Source organism: Notamacropus eugenii, chromosome 4 (assembly GCF_028372415.1).
Source record: "Notamacropus eugenii isolate mMacEug1 chromosome 4, mMacEug1.pri_v2, whole genome shotgun sequence".
Lineage (NCBI taxonomy): Eukaryota > Metazoa > Chordata > Mammalia > Diprotodontia > Macropodidae > Notamacropus > Notamacropus eugenii.
This window is the reverse complement of record NC_092875.1, coordinates 7,913,773-7,933,277: the sequence shown is the minus strand read 5'-3', so window position 1 is coordinate 7,933,277 and position 19,505 is coordinate 7,913,773. Positions and strand designations below refer to the sequence as shown.

The 19,505-nt window shown below is 54.2% G+C and overlaps 1 protein-coding gene across 1 annotated transcript in view; it reads left to right on the top strand.

Moving 5' to 3' along the window:
• Positions 1–12,717, top strand: part of LOC140498900 (scavenger receptor class F member 2-like) — a 33,281-nt gene extending 20,564 nt beyond the window's left edge. The window contains 5 exon segments of the mRNA XM_072599658.1: positions 351–454; positions 725–842; positions 1,170–1,285; positions 9,434–9,586; positions 10,930–12,717. Coding sequence (XP_072455759.1) covers positions 351–454; positions 725–842; positions 1,170–1,285; positions 9,434–9,586; positions 10,930–12,008 — 1,570 coding nt within the window. The 3' untranslated portion in view covers positions 12,009–12,717.
• Positions 12,718–19,505: the final 6,788 nt, after the last annotated feature.

The following is a 19,505-nucleotide window of genomic DNA, read 5'->3' as shown; positions in this document are numbered from 1 at the left end:
AAGCTCCTGGGGTCCAAGGCTAGACCCACTTGGCTACAGCTGGCTCACTACTTCCCTCTCTGTCGAGAAGGGGATGCAGCTGGCAGCAGCTAGAATGGGTAGTGTGTTATGAAGGCCCCTGAGGACATCAGGGTGCACATAACCATGGGGAAGGGAGCATTAGCAGTCTCCCTGCTATTCTTGAGTTGATGCTGCCACCCCTATCTCCACCATGCCACCCCCAGCGGGTCTTGCGGGTCCCTCTCAGCCGCTGTCCTCTTCTGGGCAGCTGGAGCTGGCAAGGCCAGGCTGCTCCCCTCTTCTGCCCTGGATCTGTCGCAGACTCTCCCTCCTCCCTCCTCTCCCTGCAGCTGTAACCTGACATGCCTCCCAGGCCACCATGGAGTGGACTGTGCCCAGACATGCAGCTGCCATGAAGATTCGTGTGACCCTGTGACGGGTGCTTGCCACATGGGTGAGCCTGGCTCTGGTCCTGCCCTTTCTCAGCCTGGGCTACAGGAGAGCTTGTTCAGGGATAGGTTCTTGGTGGGACATTCCATTCCCCTGCTGGGGCTTGGGTTTGAATCCTGGTTTGGCCACCGGCTAACCGAGTGTCCTTTGGTGGTAGTTTTTCCCACTGTGGGCCCTTGGGGCTTGGACATTCTTGGCCTGGGCTTAGGAGAGGTGGGGCCTCTTCCCCAGACACCTAGAAGGCTGAGTGGGGGCATTCCTCTTCCTCCCACAGAGACCAACCAGCGCCAGGGGGTGATGGGGGCTGGGGCCCTCCTCATCCTCCTGTTGGGCCTGCTCCTGTCACTTCTGGGCTGCTGCTGTGTCTGCCGGAGCAAGGACCCTGGCCGCCAGTAAGTCCACCTGGGGTCTGCCTCCTTCGTTCCTTCCCCGAACTGCCCTAGGAGATTGGTGGATAGACCTCAAGGTTTGGAGTCAGAGCGTCTGGACTCAACTCCCTGGTCTCAGCCAGCTGTGTGACTGTGGGCAAGGCCCATCTCCTCTTTGAGTCTCAGTTTTATCATCTATAAAGTGGCAGGATTGGATTGGATGGTTTCTGAATTCTGTCTAGCTCTAAATCCCTGAAATCCAGCTAAGGGTTGTCAAGTTCCTCTTCTTCCCCAGGCCAGCTGATCACCCAGTTCACCAGCGGGCTCAGTCTTCCTCCATTTGCGTTCCAGGGATTGTCAGCCGAGGAGGAAAAAGAGTCCCCAGCGTCTCTGTGGCCGCTTCAGTCGAATCAGCATGAAACTGCCCCGGATCCCCTTGCGCAGACAGAAGCTGCCTAAGGTTGTGGGTAAGGCTGGGGCCCAGGGCTGTTTGGAGCAGGGGCAAGCAGTCCAGAAGCACTCAGTAAACCTAGACGCTGTGCTAGACCTGGAGGATACAGAGATAAAGGTGAGATGGTCCCTGTGCTCAAGGAGCTTACTTTTCTAGTCCTGAGGCTGTCTGCCCTCCCCTCCACAGCCTCCTCCCCACAGGAGACCTGTAGTCTAAGAGGCCATGACTTCATCTGAACCTACCTTCGGTTGGGATGTTGTGATGCTGGGGAAGGGGGCTGATGGAGCCGGGCACAGCTGTTCACGGCTGCAGGAGAAACCACCCTAGTGGGGAAGGAACTGGAGACCAGGTCTTAGCAGGGTTACTTCAAGGAATTGGAACTGTTTATAAGAGTTAGAAAGAGCTTGACTTCTGCCTTCAGATATGAGAAGGAGTCTGGAGCAAGGTTGTAGTTCAGCCTTCGTTTTCAGAGAGGACCAGCGACATCTTGACCAGTGTCTTCACTTGGCATCAGCCTCCCTCTCTCTTCCTGAGTCCTGGACAAAGTCCAGATGCCCAAGATGGAAGATGCAGACAGTCAGACTGCTTTCTCCTTGATGTCGGAAAGAATGTGCTCATACCCGGAGATGTCCCTGGCCTGGTCGTGCCCCCCTCTCTGGGATGCTGTCTCTCCTTGCCTCTGCCTCCTGGTTTCCCTGGCCTCACCTTCTGCAGTAGGCCTTTCTAGGCACTTCTCCACCCCAACAACCTTCCCCACTCATCTTCCCCCCATCTGCTCTCTCTGTACCTTCCACGAACCTTGGCTTTTAGGGGTTGTCTCACCCATTAAAATGTAAGCTCCTTTAGGGTGGGGGGGGGGTCTCCCTAGTTCTTAGCTCCTGATGCCTGGCACACAGTAAGCTCTTAATCAGTGCTCTTTAATTGATTGGTAAAGACTTGAATCTGAATCCTTCCCCTGATCTTAGCTAGCTGGGTGACTGTGGGCAAGTCACTGAGCCTCATTTTGTTCCTCTGTTAAATGGGGATAATGATATCTATAAGGAGAGGCATTGTCAAGTAGGGGACTCAGGTTGTCACTGGTTCAAGTCTTGCCTCTCACCCATATGGTTCCCATGTGGGACTCTAGGCAAGTCACTTAATCTCTTGGTACCCAAGGATGCTCTCACTTATTCAGTCAAAGTGAGCTGAGTGTACAAAGACAACAGTGAGACAGCCTTTGTCCTCAACGAACTTACCAAAAAGCTGGGGACATCAGAAGGGGCTCTGAGGAGGAGGTGGGGCTACTTCAAACCAGCTTTGAAGGAAAGGAGGCTTTCTGAAAGGCAAAGGCGAGGAGAACTGGGGCAGTTTGGCTGGACCTTAGCATTCAAGGAGGAGAGCTATGTGTAAAACATCTGGGAAGGGAGATTGAGGCAGCATTATTTTGATGCTGGAGATGCTAGGGAGCCATTGATGTTTCTTGAGTAGGGGAGTGGAACAGGCAGATGTGTGGTTTAGGAAGATCCCTTTGGCGTCTGTAAGTTGCTGACTTACATCTTTGGATATTAATGAAATCACATGGGTCTGAACTCCAAAATACAATGAAAAAACCCCAGTAGCACCCCGTATGCAATGGGATCTATTTCAGTTGACATAACACAGGTCAAGCACTTTGAAAACCTTAGATCTATTGTTATTTCAGGCCTTGGTGGGTGGTATGGTGGAGAGGGAGCTGGCCCTGGTGCTAGAAAGCCCTAGGTTTCAAGGCTTGCTTCTGTCCCCACAGGCAAGTCATTTCACCTCAGTGCGGGAGGCAGCTCTCTGAACGCTCGCCCTCATGGGCAGAGGGAGCCCCCTCAGGTCCCTATCCTGAGGAAATGACAAGTTTGCTCCCTATCGTGCTGTTGTGGCCTTTCTCTGGGTAGATATGAGGCTTGTAGGCATATGGAAACCGCCTACAAAAACCAAACATCAACCAAAGTTCTATTGGTGCCTTTTGTCTGTCCATCCCAGGTCTGCTCCCTTCAGACTGGGCCCTTCCTAGAGGCAGAGAAAAGGGCAGTTCTGGCCATGACAGGGAAGAGGCATGGTTTGCTCTCCCCTGTTGGAGCTCCATTAGTTTTTCCATCCTGAGTCTAGCTGGCTTTGCGCAATCTTTTCATTTCCACGGCCCCAGTGTCTTTGATCTGCTTATGTGGCTGGTTCAAGTCCGTAGAAATCATCTTTTGTTCTCTTAATTTCTGTGATTCATCATTTCTTCTGGCACAAGTACATCATCACAGTCATGTTCCATAGTTTTCTTCGGGTTTTTTGAGCTGTTTCCTCATCTGTGGGCACTACTTTTGCTTTTAGGCCTTTGCTTTCTTTTTTTGGTAATGCCAGAAACGTTGCTGTGAGTGATTTTGGTCTATATGGGACCTTTGTTTCTGTCTTGGACTCCTGGGGGTAGGGGTGGCCTGTACTCAGGAGTGGAGTTACCAGGTCAAAAGGCATGGATAATTGAGTCACTTTCCTTGCATCATCCCAGATGGAAATCCAGAGGAACTGGACTACTTTCCAGTTTCAACAACAGCACGTCAATATGCTTGGCTTTTCCCTAGCTAAATTTTAGACCTGAATAAGGATTTTTTGGATTCTCTCCTGCACAGAGTCACTGTTATTGATATAGAAATTAGGACAACTTGGTGGGGGTGAGACCACTCCGTCCTGGTACATATGAGGGGACCGGCCAGGCAAGGTCGGAGTGGATGTTGGATTTCAGGAAAGCAGATTTCAAAGGCATGCAGGGAATGATAGGAGGGATTCTGTGGCCTAAGAAGGTAGTCAGACCAGGGAGGAGGGGACACTCCCAAAAATAAAATCCTGAGGTCATGAAGAGAGAGAATTCCAATGAGTAGAAAGGGTGGCTTGTCTAAGGGGACTGACATGGGTCCATAGGAAGCTGATCCAACACCTTGGATATTTAAAGGGATTTGTACAGACACCGGAATCGATGACGGGAAAGAGCAGAGAGGCACACATTTGCGTGCCCAGGCTTGTGGGCAAGAAGAGGGTCTAAGAGCCATGGAGAGGGAGGAACAAGGCAGGGCGATGAGGGTCAATTAAAGCTTGCTTTTTTTTTTTCTCTAAAGATGTCAAAAGGGTGATGAGAGGCATTAGCAGAGGAAAAAGATGCTGCTGGACCCATGGTAACCGATGATAACTGAGAGAGGGAAGGCAGAATTAAGCTCATGTTAGTTGTCTTTTCTCTGCCAAGGAGAATCTTCTTTGGACTAGAAGAGACATGGCAGCAGGGAATCGAAACCTAAGATAGCTAAGGAAGGGGCGGGGGGAGAAGGAAACAAACGTTTTATTGTTTAGTTGTTTTCAGTCATGTCTCTGTGACCCCATTTTGGGGTTTTCTTGGCAAAGATACTGGAGTGGTTTACCACATCCTTCTCTAGCTCATTTTACAGATGAGAAAACTGAGGCAAACAGGATGAAGTGACTTGCTGAGGGTCACACAGCTAGTCAGCGTCTGAGGCCTCCTGACCCCAGGGTCAACGCTCTATCTATTGCACCACTGAGTTGCCCAGATATTTAATAAGCATCTGCTATCATCCACTAGGCTAACACCTTACAAATATGAAAAGGGACCCTGGATGACTTCCAGTACCGAGGCCCAGAGGAGCTGTATCCTCAGACACTGAAGGAACTGGAAGATTTGATTTCTGAGCCACTGTCAATGATTTCTGAAAAGCCATCAAGAGCCAGAGAGGTGTCCTAGCTCTGGACAGAGTCTAGTGCTAGATGGGGCAGGGCATGGATCACTGGGCTAGGGGTCCACAGGACCTGAGTTTGAATCTTGCCTCAGGCACTTGCTGGCTGTGTGACCTTGGACAAGTCACTTCACTTCTTGTCTCAGTTTCTTCAATTATAAAACGGGAATGATCATCCCTGCCTCTTGGATTTGTCCTCAGGGTCACATGAGATCACACCAATAAGGCATTTGGGAAAACTTAAAGTAGATAAATCTTTTGTTATTCCTTGGTGAAATTCTAGAATATATTACCAAAGGAATGACCAGGGAGCACCTGGAAAGGGAAGTAGGAACCAGGTCTGCAGTGGAGTGCCCCAGGGGTCTGTGTCCCAACGCCCCAAAGTCTCTGCTTTAGCGTAGGGGGAGATGTGCCCAGGGGTCTCTGCTCTAACCTGGGGGGCTGTGCCCAGGGGTCTCTGCTCTAACCTGGGGGGCTGTGCCCAGGGGTCTCTGCTCTAACCTGGGGGTGCTGTGCCCAGGGGTCTCTGCTCTAACCTGGGGGAGGTTGTGCCCAGGGGTCTCTGCTCTAACCTGGTGAGGGCTGTGACCAGGGGTCTCTGCTCTAGCCTGGGGGGCTGCGCCCAAGGGTCTTGTCTGTTGAGCATTTCCAGCACTGATTTTGATAGATAGCATGGATGTCAAATCTGCAGAGGATAAAAAATTGAAAGGAGTGGTGAATTCTTTGGATGACAGTGGCAATTCCAACGGATCTTAATGGCAGTTTAATGGGGAAAATGAAAAGACTTGGGTACAGAAATCAGTTGTTGGGGGGTGGGGAGACACCATTGGGTACCAGTAATAGACTATAAGCTCTGCCTAAGTCAGTAGGGTGTGCCAATGGCAAAGCCAAACAAACCACAAATCCTCCATCCAGTGATCTCCACCTTAGGGAGGGTGGGGGTGGTCCTGCCATGTTCTGCCCTGGTCACAGCCCAGCCTGGTGGACTGTGTGTGTTTGAAGACCCAGACAACCACATTCAGTCAAGGGGCTGTGTTTGAAGGATAAGCTGGAGAATGTCCCAAGAAGGACAGCTAGGATTTAGCAGGACCTGGAGTCTGTCAATATGAAGATCCGTTGAAGGAATGGAGGGCATTGAGAATACTTGGGGGACTTTGATAGGAGTCTTCAGGGCTTTCCAGCCTTGCTCTGTTGGGGCAGGAAGGGGGGATATTGCAAAGAGGCAGATTTAGGCTTGATGTTAGGAAGAACTTTCTAATACTCAGAACTGTCCCAGAGTGACATGGGCCGCCTCCAAGGGTTGTGGGTTCCTGATCCTTGGAGGCCTTTGGGCTGTTCCGTACTGACCCTTCCACACCCCTTCCCCAAGCTGGCCTGCCTCCTTTGGGCTGGGCCCATCTTCCAGCCCCTTGTCCTGCATAGGGGTCTCAGGACTCTGAGACTCACCTTTGGCTTGCCTGGGCGATGTGGAGGAGCTCCTTCCTTCAATCTTAGGGATCTGAGGAGGCAGACCTAGGCAACCCTGAGGAAGGGGATATGAGGTCCACCAAAAGTACCAGGAGGCCCAGCTTGGCTGGGCATGTACAGTGACCCACTGTGGCTACAGACAGACTGACCTCAGGCTCAAGTGGACTGTTTCAGAGGTCCCAGGGAGCTCTCTTCTCTCTTTGAGGCTAAGGGGGAGCTGGGAACCTGGTTTTGACCCCCTAGGCCCAGATGCAGAGTAACAACGTTCCAGCTGTCCCTTGCCTCTCCCTTCTCCCAGTCCCACCTGGCTAGCTCCCCCCACCAGCTTCTGCTCCTGTCTCAGGAGTGTGTCTTTAGGAATGTGTGTGCATGCATATATGTGTTCATGCACGCATGTGTGGTCACATGTGGTCATGTGTATTCATGTGCGTGCGTATGCATTGCATATGTGTGCGTGTGTATGGGGGTGGGCTGGAGGGCTTTTCCCAGTCTCTGCCCCTCTGTTGTCACCCTACCTCCCCCCTGGCCCCCACCCTACAGCCAGGCAGGAAGTGGTTGAGTTCTTGCAGCTGCACTTAGCCTGGAATGGATGGGAAGGCTCCAGAAGCCAGCTGTGGAGTCACAGCCTGGCAGCTGTCCCCTCAGGCTCAGAGGCTGTTTCCTGGAGCCCAGTGTCTCCCTCCTTCCCCCGGCTGTGGGGGAAGGGGCTGGGCTGGGAATCTCATACATCCCCAACTCCAGCCGACCATGGGAGGCAGTCCAGAGGAGGCACTCTCTGGGCTGGTCAGAACCGGAACCAGAGGGAGGTGCTCTCAGACTCTCTCCTCATTTCTTTCAGTTGCTCTGTCCTAGACACAAGCCCCTTCCCCAAGGTGGTTGTCCTCCTCTGGTCCTTCTCTAGGCTATCAATGTCCTTTCTAAGCTGTGGAGCTCAGGAGTGACCACCATCCTCCCCGGATGGTCAGGGGTGACCACTGTGCTCCCCAGGTTATCTGAACAGAGAAGGGGCCAAGGGATAGTCATCTCCTTATTCCTGAAAGCTCTGCCTTCCCTCTTGTAGCTCAAAATCACACTAGCTCTGGGAGCACAATTGACTCAGGTGAAACTTGTGGTCTACTCTAACTCCCAACTCTTCTTCTTAGTCAAATTACTGACTCTCCAGGCTTCTCTCATCTCGTGTTTGTGAGGTGGATTCACTTTTTGAACCCCTGTCTTGGACTTTCTAGTTATCCCTTGAAAACATTCTAAGTCCGCTAATGTCAGGTCTTGTCTTGTTCAGGCAGGGGCTGGGTCAGATCATAGCCGTGTTCTGCTTGGCTCCACAGGGCTGACCTAGGCATGGGGGTGGGAGTCACAAAGAGGCAGATTTAAGCTGAATGTTAGGGAGGACTTCCTAAGGATGACAGCTGACCCAAAGCGGAAGATGTCACAAGGTAGTGATTTCCTCGTCACGGGAGATATGCAAGCAGAGACTGGACCAGTTCCTACAAGTCTTCCCAGGCTTCTCTGACCCCCTCCTCTTCCTCATTTCTGTCAGTGGGATTTCATCACAATCACATACACCCCTCACCTGGTGAGCCGTTGTGGTCCTGTTGGATCAGAAGGTCTGAAACTATCTAGTGATCTGGGGGCAGAGCTCCGACTGCTTTCCAGAATGACCAGACCATTTATTTCCCAGCTCCACCAAGAGTGCTTAAAGGCTTGTTTGGAACTTTGTGAGGGACACACTAAAGAAGGGAGAAAGGGGAGGCGGGGATCCCAGTAGGGACGTGTTATGTACATGCTACTGAGGCCAGGGAGGCCTGGCCGAGGGTGGTGAGAGCGGAATAATGAGAAGGAATAGATTTAAGAGATGTACTGGTGGTTGGACAGACAAGGCTTGGCACCAGGGATGTGGAGATAAGAGAGAGGGAGAAGGAGAGGGAGACAAACAGAGACAGAGAGAGGGAGAGAGAGGGAGAGAGAAAGAGAGAGGGAGAAGGAAAGGGGGAGGAAGGGAACATGAGAGAGACAGAGGGAGAGAAAAAGACAGACAAGAGGGAGGGAGGCAGGGATGGAAGTCAGGTGAACTGAAGGCTCACCTGGATGGAAATTCCATAGTTTTGGGGCAGGGCAGATCTGTGGAACATGAATTTTTAGTCCATTCTCCTCTGGGACTTCTCAAGCTGAGTGATGGTGGAGGGTCCCTGAAATGGGATCCTGTGGAATGAGTGCCCCCCAGCCAGGGTCAGCTGGCTTGTTTCCTTTATCTTTACAAAGGGTAAGGAGTAGTGAGGTGGGACACTGGACTAATAAGTCCAGGGATGCTGTGGCTGCCTGTTACCACTGGTATCAAACCTGTAGCATGTCAGGTCTTCCAGCCTTCCTCCCCTTCCCATCTTATTGGGCTCACCTCCCCTCCACAGCTATGGTCCAGCTCCATAGACCTCCTTGCTGTTCCTCACCCAGAAGGCTCCCTCTCCTGACTGTCTCTACAGACTTCCCCTCCCCTCCCCTTCTCAGCACCAGGTGCTAGAGCCCTTCCAGTTTCTCCCAAGAAACCAAGGAGCATCTCCCTCTCAGTTCACCTTCCCTCCTTGCCATGGTTCCCCAGGACAGACCTGTTTGGCTTTTCTCATGACCCCCAGCATTTAGTAGAGCCTGGTGTATTCAGCATGTGTTGACTGGCTGGCTGTGTGTTTGTCACTGGTAGTCCAAGTTAAGCCTTTGGGCCAGACAAGAAACAAATGAAAAATTTTCTTCTGGAGGCAGTCTCCCCAGGGCCAGGTCCCTCTTGTGGCAGTGGAGATAGCTAGGGCCTGTGTAGACCCCCTCAGGCCCGCTCTGGGGCCCAGCCTTCTTGGCAGCCAGAAGCAACCCTGGTTCTGGCTTGTCAGGGTAGCTGGAGAAGCACAGTAGGAGTGAGGGGCTTGTGTGGGTGTGCTGGGGAGGGCTGCAGCTGCCCCCTCTTATCTCCCCAGTGGCTCATCATGACCCAGAGAACACCCTGAATTGCAGCTTTCTGGAACCGCCCTCCGTCCTGGATCCGCCCTCCCCATCTTGGTCTTCGAGGGCGTCCTTCTCGTCCTTCGACACCACGGATGAGGGTCCTGTATACTGTGTGCCGCATGAAGGTCAGTGGCATTTGCCCAGTCATTCCTGGCTTGGAGCACCTGGGCTTCTCCTATTTAGTCCCTTGCTGTGTGCCTGCTGTACCTGGGTCAGGATTGTCCACACGCTCACCGAAGAGGTGGGGGACCCTGGGCAAGTCACTTAATGTCTCTGTTTGCCTCAGTTTCCTCATCTGTAAAGTGAGGATAACGCCAGCACCCAGGATTGTGGTGAGGATTAGTAAGAGAACATACTCAAGGCACTTTGAAAACCTTAAAGAGCTATTTTTTTTTTCCAAATATGAGAATTTTATTTGTGACCTGTGTGGATATTGCTGAACTCACCACTTTTAGGGCAAAATGGAATTTCTCACTCAGGCCCGGAAGAGGAGGGAGATGCTAAAATTGTGGTCTAAGCATTCTATTGTATTTGTAGCATTCTCCTCTGAAGGAGGAGAGATGTGATGCTGAGGAGGTGCCCCTGCTAGGCAGACTGAGGTGATTCCCACGAAGACCTCTCCCAGAATCAGCTGCCTGGAAACGGGTGTTTAAGCAGCATCTGACCGCCTGCTTCTTGGAAAGGAATGGTGGAAGGGGGAGTGTCATTCAGGGGGAGATTCCTCTCCTTGGTGTCAGAGATGGGGGGCCCCCAGCCCTCGAGCGCTTGCTCTGCTTCTTCAGCTGCCTCTGGGCCCCCTCCCCTCCTTCCCTTCTCAGTCTCTAACCTCAGAGCCAGGAATGGGGAGGGTTGGGGTGGGGGTCTTCTTCCTGGGGTGCCACATCCATTGTCCAGCCCACGGAAAGTCTTCTAAGAGAAGTGTCCAACTTCAGAAGTGAGCCTGCAGGGAGGGTCCTTAGAAATACCGTGATAGGGAGCGATTCAGGAGCCTGCCCAGGAAGGATCAGAGACTTGGAGATGAGAGAGAGGGTGGACAGAGGCATCCCTGGGCACATTGGGAACTGCAGTGGTGCCATGGACAGAGGCATGGAAGGCTAGGGGTCCAGAGCCCTAGAGTTGTTGGCAGCTGTGTTCTAGGAGGTGAGGAACAGGCTCTCCCTGGGCCTCAGCCACCAGCTCAGCATGCAAGCATAGAGAAATCATTGCCCCATGCTAGGGCTCAGTATCCTTATCTTGAAAATAAGCTCTAAGGCCTCTCCCAGAGAGCATTCTCTTCCAACTCTGGCATTGTGTTCCGAGGCCTCTCCTAACTCTTACATTCTCTCTTCTAAGACGCCCCCCAGTCCTGACATCCTTAGGCCTTTCCCAGTTACAGTATTTCAGGGTCTAAGGGCCTTCAAGATGCGTCATTCTTTAAGCTTCTGAATTATCAGTTTTAAGTAAGAAGATTCTGCCCATTCCTTCACAGAATCGGTGCCTGAGAGTCCAGAGGGAGAGCCCTCTGGTGCCCCCGCTGAGGTGCCTGTGGTCCCTGGGCCCAGGGAGGGGGAAGATGCCAACACATGCCCCTCCAGGGCCGCTGACAGCCGGGAGACAGTGCTACTGGGATCCTCGGACAGTGAGAGGTCAGCTTCGAGCCCAGAGCTCCCAGCAGCGGCCCTCTATGCCCGTGTGGCCCGTCTCACCAAACAGCCTGGAGCAGAGGAGGGCCTGTCCCCGTCCCCTGAGAGAAGAAAGCCCCCACCCCCAGACCCCTCCACCAAGCCAAAGGTGTCCTGGATCCATGGGAGGTACAATTCCCACCAGTCCAATTCCTTGCCTGCCTCCAGCAAAGCCCCTGATGTCAACCATTGCCTGAGCAAAAGGAAACGGACCCCTAGTGAGACATCCTCTGGCCTCCGCGGGCGGGGCGAGGAGCCGGGCAGCCCCAGGGGCCTGGACAAGGGCCAGAAGCCCCCCAGTGTCCCCGAGGGCCGGCCTGGGGGTGGTGAGGAGTCGTTGGCTCAGGGTCTCCCCCGGGCACGGGAAAGAGGCCTCGGGAGCTCAGAGCCCATGGATGCCAGCTTGCAGAAGCTGGAGGCCAGTGGCCCAGGTGACAGGCCCCGGGCTGAGGGTTTGTCCTCCCGTCTGTCTCCAGAGGCAGCCATGCTTCTGGCCATGCAGCTCAAGGAAAAGACTGGGAGTCTCGGCCGGGGGGAGGTGGGCACCCAGCAGAACGGTCTGGGAGCCCCCCAGCCCCACCGGGAGAAGCCTGCCCCGCCTCAGAAGGCCAAGCGCTCCAGCTTGCCTGGCTCCCGGAAGGCTGGGCCCTCCACCTCCCCAGCCCATCACAAACCCCAGGCGTCTGGCCTGGAGACCCTGGCCGCCTCTGGGGACCTTCTCGGACCTGGGCCCGGGAAGCTGGACACTGGCAGGTCAGGAAACCAGGAGCCATCCGGCCCCGTCGAGGTGCCCAAGAAAAAGACCCCCATCCAGAAACCACCCCGGAAAAAGAGCCGGGAGGCTGGTAGTGGGGAGCAGATCAAGGCTGTCACCTCCCCGCCATAGGCACCGCTGGGGGGAGGGAGGCCAGGGCCCTACCTGCACCCTTCCATCCTCCTCCTCCCTGCCCTCAGACCCCGAGCCGGGCTATTAGGACAGCATCCCTGTTTGTCTTCTCTGGGACATCCTTGTTACTCTGATGTAGTCTGTAATTTGTAGCTGGGTTTGGGTTTGGGCCCAGCCTGCAGGCAAGCCCTGGCCAGACTGGCCCCTCATTGGCCAAAGCCAGGAGAGCCCTGGCCAGTCTGGCTCTTCATTGGCCAAAGCCAGAAAAGTTCCCAAAGCAGCAGAACCCCTTTTTAGGCCAAGGTCAGGAGCACTCCAGCCTAGCTGACTGTCCCTCCTGGAGGAGAGCTGGCCCTCCTGTGTTCCTGAAACTGCTTCCTGCCCTCTGCCTGCCTTGGCCCAGCCCAGCTGTTCCTGTCCCCTGTGGCTGGTCCCCTCCCCCTCGCTCTGTCTGCCCCCTGCTCGGTGCTAGCTGCCAGCACTGCGCCCAGCCCCGCCTTCCTCTGCAGTCAAGCTGGTATTGACTGCTCTTCAGTGGACTCGGGAGGAGATGCCTGTGGCCACGTCCAGAGGACAGGTGTATTTATGAGCTAGCTCCTGGTGGAGCCAGGGACCACCGGCGGAGAGACCCCGCAGGAGGGGTTTCCGACAGGTGTGCAGGGAGGTCTTTGCTTACAGCTTTCTTAATAAAGACGTGTATCTTCCTGGAGCTTGGACCATGTCCTGCCTGCGTGCCTCCCTGGCCCTGCCGTCCCGGGGACCAGTTTTTGGAGTACATGTCATGGGAGCTAGGATTCTGACTTGGGGATGCTGAGCCAAAAGAAGAAAGGACCGAGGAGGGATTAACTCTCTGCTCGGGCCCAGAAGGCCAGCCCAAGGACAGTTGGGAGCAGCTGGCAGGCAGATTTTGACCCAATTTTAGCTCCAGACCAAGAGCTGGCCCAAAGCAGAGTGGGTGGCCCCACAGGGGAGCGGGCTCCCATCCCTGGAACACTTCTAGGAGAGGCTGGGGGGCTGCTTTTTGGGGTGATGGGGGGAATTAGTGTTCAGGGTGAGATTGGATGAGCTGGACCCTTCTTAGCATCAGATTATGTGGTTCTAATTATGAAATGAGGGGGCTTTGCTGTGGACTCGGAGGCCCTGGGTTCAAATTCTGCCTCTGATATTGCCTTTGTCATCTTGGGAGAGTCACTGAACTCCTCTGGGTCTCAGTTTCCCTATCTGTGAAGTGTGGAGGTCAACCTTGATGGTCACTAAGGGGCCTTTCAGCTCTAAATGGAGAAGAGATGGAGAGGAGAGCTTGGAGGAGCCAGTGATGGCTGTGCCCTGCTGTGCCCCTCTGCATTCCTCCGCCACCCCTGCATGGGCCTCCAGACTGCGGCAGCTGCCGCCCAGCCCAACTTGGCCCTGGCTCAGCTTCCTCCAGTGCAAACATTCAGTTTCTGAGGTTTCCCCAGTACAGAGAGCCAGCACAGAGCTCCACTGTCCTCTGCACTGTCCTTCCTTGCCTTTAGGCAGGAAGCCCCCTGCCCCTGCTGGGCCCTAGCTTCTAGACTCTGGGGAAGAGGGGTGGGGTGGGAGGCCCTCCCACTGTCCTGGAGCCTTCCAGCTGGCCCCTCCCCTAGCTCTGCTTCCTTCCCTGCCTCAGCCCTCCAGGGTCCTCCCCAAACAACCTCGAGGTAAAGGCCGAAGCCACCTCAGCCTGGCATTCTGGGGCTTACACAGAGAGGCTTCGGCTTAACTTGTCTTTCCTCGTTCACAATCACAACCTAGCACAGGGAAAGGAGCCTGTGTTTGGGGCCGGAAGGTGTGGTTCGATTCCTGACTGTAAGAGGCAAAGGTGGGGGGGCAGTGAAAAGAACCCTGAGTTTGAATGAGCCTGCTGTGTGACCTTGGCAAGTCATTTAGCCTCTGGTTGCCTCAGTTTCCTCATCTTCAAAATGATGGGGTTGGCCTTGATGCTTCAGAATGTGTGACCCAGGTGGCCTTGGTTTCCAGGAACTGAAATACTCAAATTCCTAAAATGATAGGTGATCTGACATGCCCCCTGGCCACTGACCTTCCAATGGAGCCTGAGGCTAAAAATCAGAATGACTTAAAGGTCAGAGTCAAAAAACCAGAGATTCAGCCCTAGAGTCCAGTCCAACCCTTTTATTTTACAGATAGGTAAACTGAGGCCCTGAGAGAATCAGTATCTTGCCCAAGATTACTGGTAGCGTTGGTGCAGAGTTGGGCTTTGACTCCAGGTCCTCTGAAGTCCAATATAATAATCCCAAGTAACTGATGGGTAAACTGAGGCTCAGAGAAGGAAGAGGACTCACACAGGAATAATCAGGCAGCATATTGTGGGACCAAGAATTCCACAGGGCTTTCCTCTCAAATGCCAGGTGATGTAGATCCGAGAACAGACTGAGGCACAGAGAAGGGGAGAGTCCGGTTTCTGGTCACTGCCAGAGCTTCCAGAATATCCCTCTTCTGGGATGTTTGTAGGGAGCAGACCCTACCTCACACTGGGCGACACAGACACTGCACGAAGCTTACAAGTTATTGCAGGGAAGCATGAATCCACAGAGGGGGACCCTCCAAGGAAGGGAAAATGAGAAATGCAGAGCAAGGGTCAGGGAGAGGGTAAGTGGACCTTTTCCCTTTCTCTTCTCCCCCTTCCCCAGCCTCCAGGAAGCCCTCTGAGCTCTGCTCCCACAGTGACATCCCCTACCTCTCACCCCCACCATCCTCATCATCAGCCTGGCTCCCCCAGCCCCTGGCAGAGCGGACTGACCACCCTTGGGGATGGGAGGCCTGTGTCTCTCCATCCCCCCTCTTCCCCTCTGCCAAGACCAAGCATGTGTTCAGCACCTGGTCTGTTCAGGGACAGACACTGATGGAATTGACAAAGCGGGGAGAGGGCGGCCCCTCTGGGATCCCGCCTCCACAGCTGTGGTCCTTCCCAGGGAATGCCTTCAGGGGGATCCAGCCCCATCTCCGAGGGTGGCTGAATCTCTCCGACTGGGCTCTGCCCTGCCCCACTCAGGCTCTGGGAGAAGAAGGTCCTCTTTGGCTTCCGACCATCCAAAGCTGGGAGTTCTCAAGATCAGACCCTCAGCATTCCCAGCCCAAGCTCCGCTTTCTTCTGCACTTGGGCTGCCACTGCTCTCTCCCTTTCCTGCTGGGCACCTCCATTCAGGCACTGCCAACTCAGCCTCTCCTCCCACAACTGATTATTTAGGGAGTTAGGCTTGGTGTTTACCCAGATTCTACATGGGCTAGCCCGGAAGATCACCCAATCTTCCTCTGCTTGTCTGGACTTTCACGGACAACTCCGAGCTGAGGCACTCACGGGTGGGAGGAGGGAGTAGCAAAGGCCACCCAGCTCTGCCTGATCTTCCTGAACCCTAGCTCCCAGGCCCGTCCTTGCAGCCTGGAATCTGGGGGTGAGGGACAGAGAAGGAGGAGGGGAAGGATGGGATGGAGGCAGGAAATGGGCCAGAGTAGAGGCTGATGCCCGCAGCCAGCCAGGCCTGATGGGACGCCCTGTGGTGGGGGCCTCTGGTTGCCATAGGGATGTGGGACCACAGAATCCACATCTGGTAGTTATTGAAGGGAGAAAAATTACGAGTCCTGGAAAAAAGCAAATATTTTCTGTAACAGAAAGAATGGAGGAGCCGGGAGGCCTGTGGGGTCTGGAGACAGCCTTCTCCACTCCCCCAAGCCCACCCCTTTCCCTTCCCTCCTCCCCTCCCCTGGCTCAGGGAGGGGCTGGACATGCTCCCAAGCCCATAGACAGATACACGCACACACACAGGTCCCCCTCCTCCAGCACACAGGCATGTGCATATGTTATGGATAGCTCCCAGGAGGACACATGTGCCAGATACAGACACATACAGACACATAGATACACATACGCACATACCAGATACACACACACAGTACACACATACCATCCCTGCCTTCCCCAGACTTGAACAGAAAAATGCTCCCTGTACACAGACCCTACCTCCTGCATACACACATTCCAGACATGCACAAACGCATGCGTACGCACACACACACACACACACACACACACACACACAAGACATCTACCCATGAGAAATGCCACTGTCCCATCCCAGGTCTCCACATTTGCATACACGTATTCAAATTTGGCCTGGTAGGTGACTCTGGCCAAGTCAGTTAACCTCTGACTGTTTCTCAGTTTCCTCTTCTGTAAAATGGGGATCAGAATAACATCCACTACCCAGGTTCTTGTGAGAAGAGAATGGAATATTTGTAAAGGGCTTTGCAACCCTTCATGGGTCATGTAAATGCTGCTGCTGCTCCTGCTGCTGCTGCTGCTACTGCTACTGCTGCTGGTGCTACTGCTGGTGCTACTGTTACTATTACTGCTGCTGCTGCTGCTGCTCCTGCTGCTGCTGCTGCTGCTACTGTTACTACTGCTGCTGCTGCTGCTGCTGCTGCGGCTGCTGCTGCTCCTGCTGCTGCTGCTCCTGCTGCTGCTGCTGCTCCTGCTGCTGCTGCTGCTACTGCTGCTGGTGCTGCTGCTGGTGCTACTGTTACTATTACTGCTGCTGCTGCTGCTGCTACTGCTGCTGCTGCTACTGTTACTACTGCTGCTGCTGCTGCTGCTCCTGCTGCTGCTGCTCCTGCTGCTGCTGCTGCTCCTGCTGCTGCTGCTGCTACTGCTACTGCTGCTGGTGCTACTGCTGGTGCTACTGTTACTATTACTGCTGCTGCTGCTGCTGCTCCTGCTGCTGCTGCTGCTGCTACTGTTACTACTGCTGATGCTGCTGCTGCTGCTGCTGCTCCTGCTGCTGCTGCTCCTGCTGCTGCTGCTGCTCCTGCTGCTGCTGCTCCTGCTGCTGCTGCTGCTCCTGCTGCTGCTGCTCCTGCTGCTGCTGCTGCTACTGTTACTACTGCTGCTGCTGCTGCTGCTGCTGCTGCTCCTGCTGCTGCTGCTCCTGCTGCTGCTGCTGCTGCTGTTACTGCTGCTGCTGCTGCTCCTGCTGCTGCTGCTCCTGCTGCTGCTGCTGCTCCTGCTGCTGCTGCTCCTGCTGCTGCTGCTGCTACTGTTACTACTGCTGCTGCTGCTGCTGCTCCTGCTGCTGCTGCTCCTGCTGCTGCTGCTGCTGCTGTTACTGCTGCTGCTGCTGCTGCTGCTCCTGCTGCTGCTGCTCCTGCTGCTGCTGCTGCTCCTGCTGCTGCTGCTCCTGCTGCTGCTGCTGCTACTGTTACTACTGCTGCTGCTGCTGTTACTGCTGCTGTTGCTGCTGCTGCTGTTGCTGCTCCTGCTGCTGCTGCTGCTGCTGCTGCTCCTGCTGCTGCTGCTCCTGCTGCTGCTGCTGCTGCTGCTGCTGCTCCTGCTGCTGCTGCTCCTGCTGCTGCTGCTGCTGCTGTTACTACTGCTGCTGCTGCTGTTACTGCTGCTGCTGCTGCTCCTGCTGCTGCTGCTGCTGCTGCTGCTGCTACAGGTAGATACTCCACCCACCTCACCCCACAGTATAGATGCCCCATACCTACACATCCCAGACATACCCACTCCACACAGCTTTTCCTCTCCCCATACACCAAACATTGCTTGGCTTTTCATCCATCCAATCATTAATCCGTGATCCTTCAGATCAAACCTTGCATGCATTCAGACATATATACACTCTCCTCACACACATATGCGCACTCCACATCACTCCACATACAAACGCTCCCTCCATATACATCCCTAACACCATCCTACCCCCCAGACCTCCCCATTCTTCCCAGTTATACACCCACACCATAGGCATACACACACACACACACACACACACACACACACACACACACTCCCCTCCCCCTGAGCATCCTCCCCCAGACATACACACAGGTGCCTACACTTCCTAACCATACACTCATTCTCCAAACACAGATTGTCCCTATACATATAGTGACATCCCCCCCACTGCTCTGTCCCTCACAAACACACCTCCCATGCGTAGAGAGGCACGCGCTCCCACGGCAATGACATTCTCCCAAATAGTCCCCTTTCCCCATAGGCAAACCCTTCCTAAGCACAGGGGGCTCCCCCTGGCCCCTGTACACACACAATCACACTCACTCACATTCAGAGGGACATGCTCTTATCTGTGCATGCCTACCTAACCCTAACCCTAAATGTGCACAGATCCTCCTCACTCTCCTGCCCCCAGACCCTTAGGAGAGGGAGGTTGACCCTTGGGCCATCTGACCTTCCCTGGGGGAAGAAGGGGACAAGAGGTCTAGAGACTGTCTGCTTCCTCTCTACCCTCTCAGGACCAGGTGTGTGCAGGGGAAGTAGAGAGGCTGAAGGATGGTCTTGCCATGATCTCTATAAGAAGCTTCTCAGCTGTGGGCTCTCAGCCACAGGAGGGTTCTGAGGAATCAGCACTCAAAGGACCCTGATAACAGCTGCCCACCTTGGGCCAGGGCCAAGCCCCACAGGAGCCTCAGCCAAGACCCACAGGAGCCTCAACCCAGCCCTGCCAGGATGGTGCCCACACCGACATGAGCCACTGACAGCGGCTACCACTCCCCTAGTGGAGAAAGGGGCCCACCTTCCTCACCACTACCAGTACTGACCCCTGACCAGCAGCCCTTGTTGGACCCCAGGGTCCCCCTGCCTCCCCAGACTACTCTGGCCTCTAGTGACGCAGAAGGAGGCCTGCCTTCCTCTCCAACATGAACACTGACCCCTGATGGGCAGGTAAGCCTTCAGGCCCCAGGAATGGCCTTGCCCACACCAGACCACCAGCCCTGATCCCAGTACAGCCTATGAAGTCGTTAGCTTTCTCTTGTGGATGGGGGAGCAGCAATGTGGATGGTGCAGCCCTGGCTTCCACTCAAGCCACAGTGACTAAAGACTCAGATATCAAAGTCCATGGTGCTGTTGGCAGCAGATTCAAAGAGAGGTGTGAGCATCCCTGGGCACCAGGAACCTTTCTACCTGGCCTGCAGCTGAAACGCCCCCATCCCTGTCATCTCCCCCTGGGGAATGGGAAAGTCCCACTTTTCTGATTTTTCTATTTGCATCCTCTGTGTTTAGCATGATTGTTTGTATGTAAATAATAAATGTCTGTCTTCCTCCCTCTCTCCTTCCTTCTTCCTTTTCCCCTTCTCTCCTTCCTTCCATCTTTCTTTTTTTCCTCCCTCCCTTCCTTCCTCCCTTCTTCCTTCCTAGACTCTGGAAAAGAGAGTGAGGCTGAAGACTTTGTCCAACTTAAATCCGAATCACTGGCCAGTCAAGACACGACCTTGTGATGTCTGTGACCCTCTTGGGGTTGCTGACTCTGACACTTCCTGGGCAAGTCACTCCCCCTCTGTCAGCTTCAGTTTTCTCATCTGTAAAATGGGGGCATAACAGCCTTTTCTTCCTAGGGTTGTTGTGATGATGAAATGAGATAAAATTTGTAACTCCCTTTGAAAGCCTTAAAGTTCTGTGTAAATATTGGCCATGTTTATTAGAACTCACAGCCATGGCTCAGG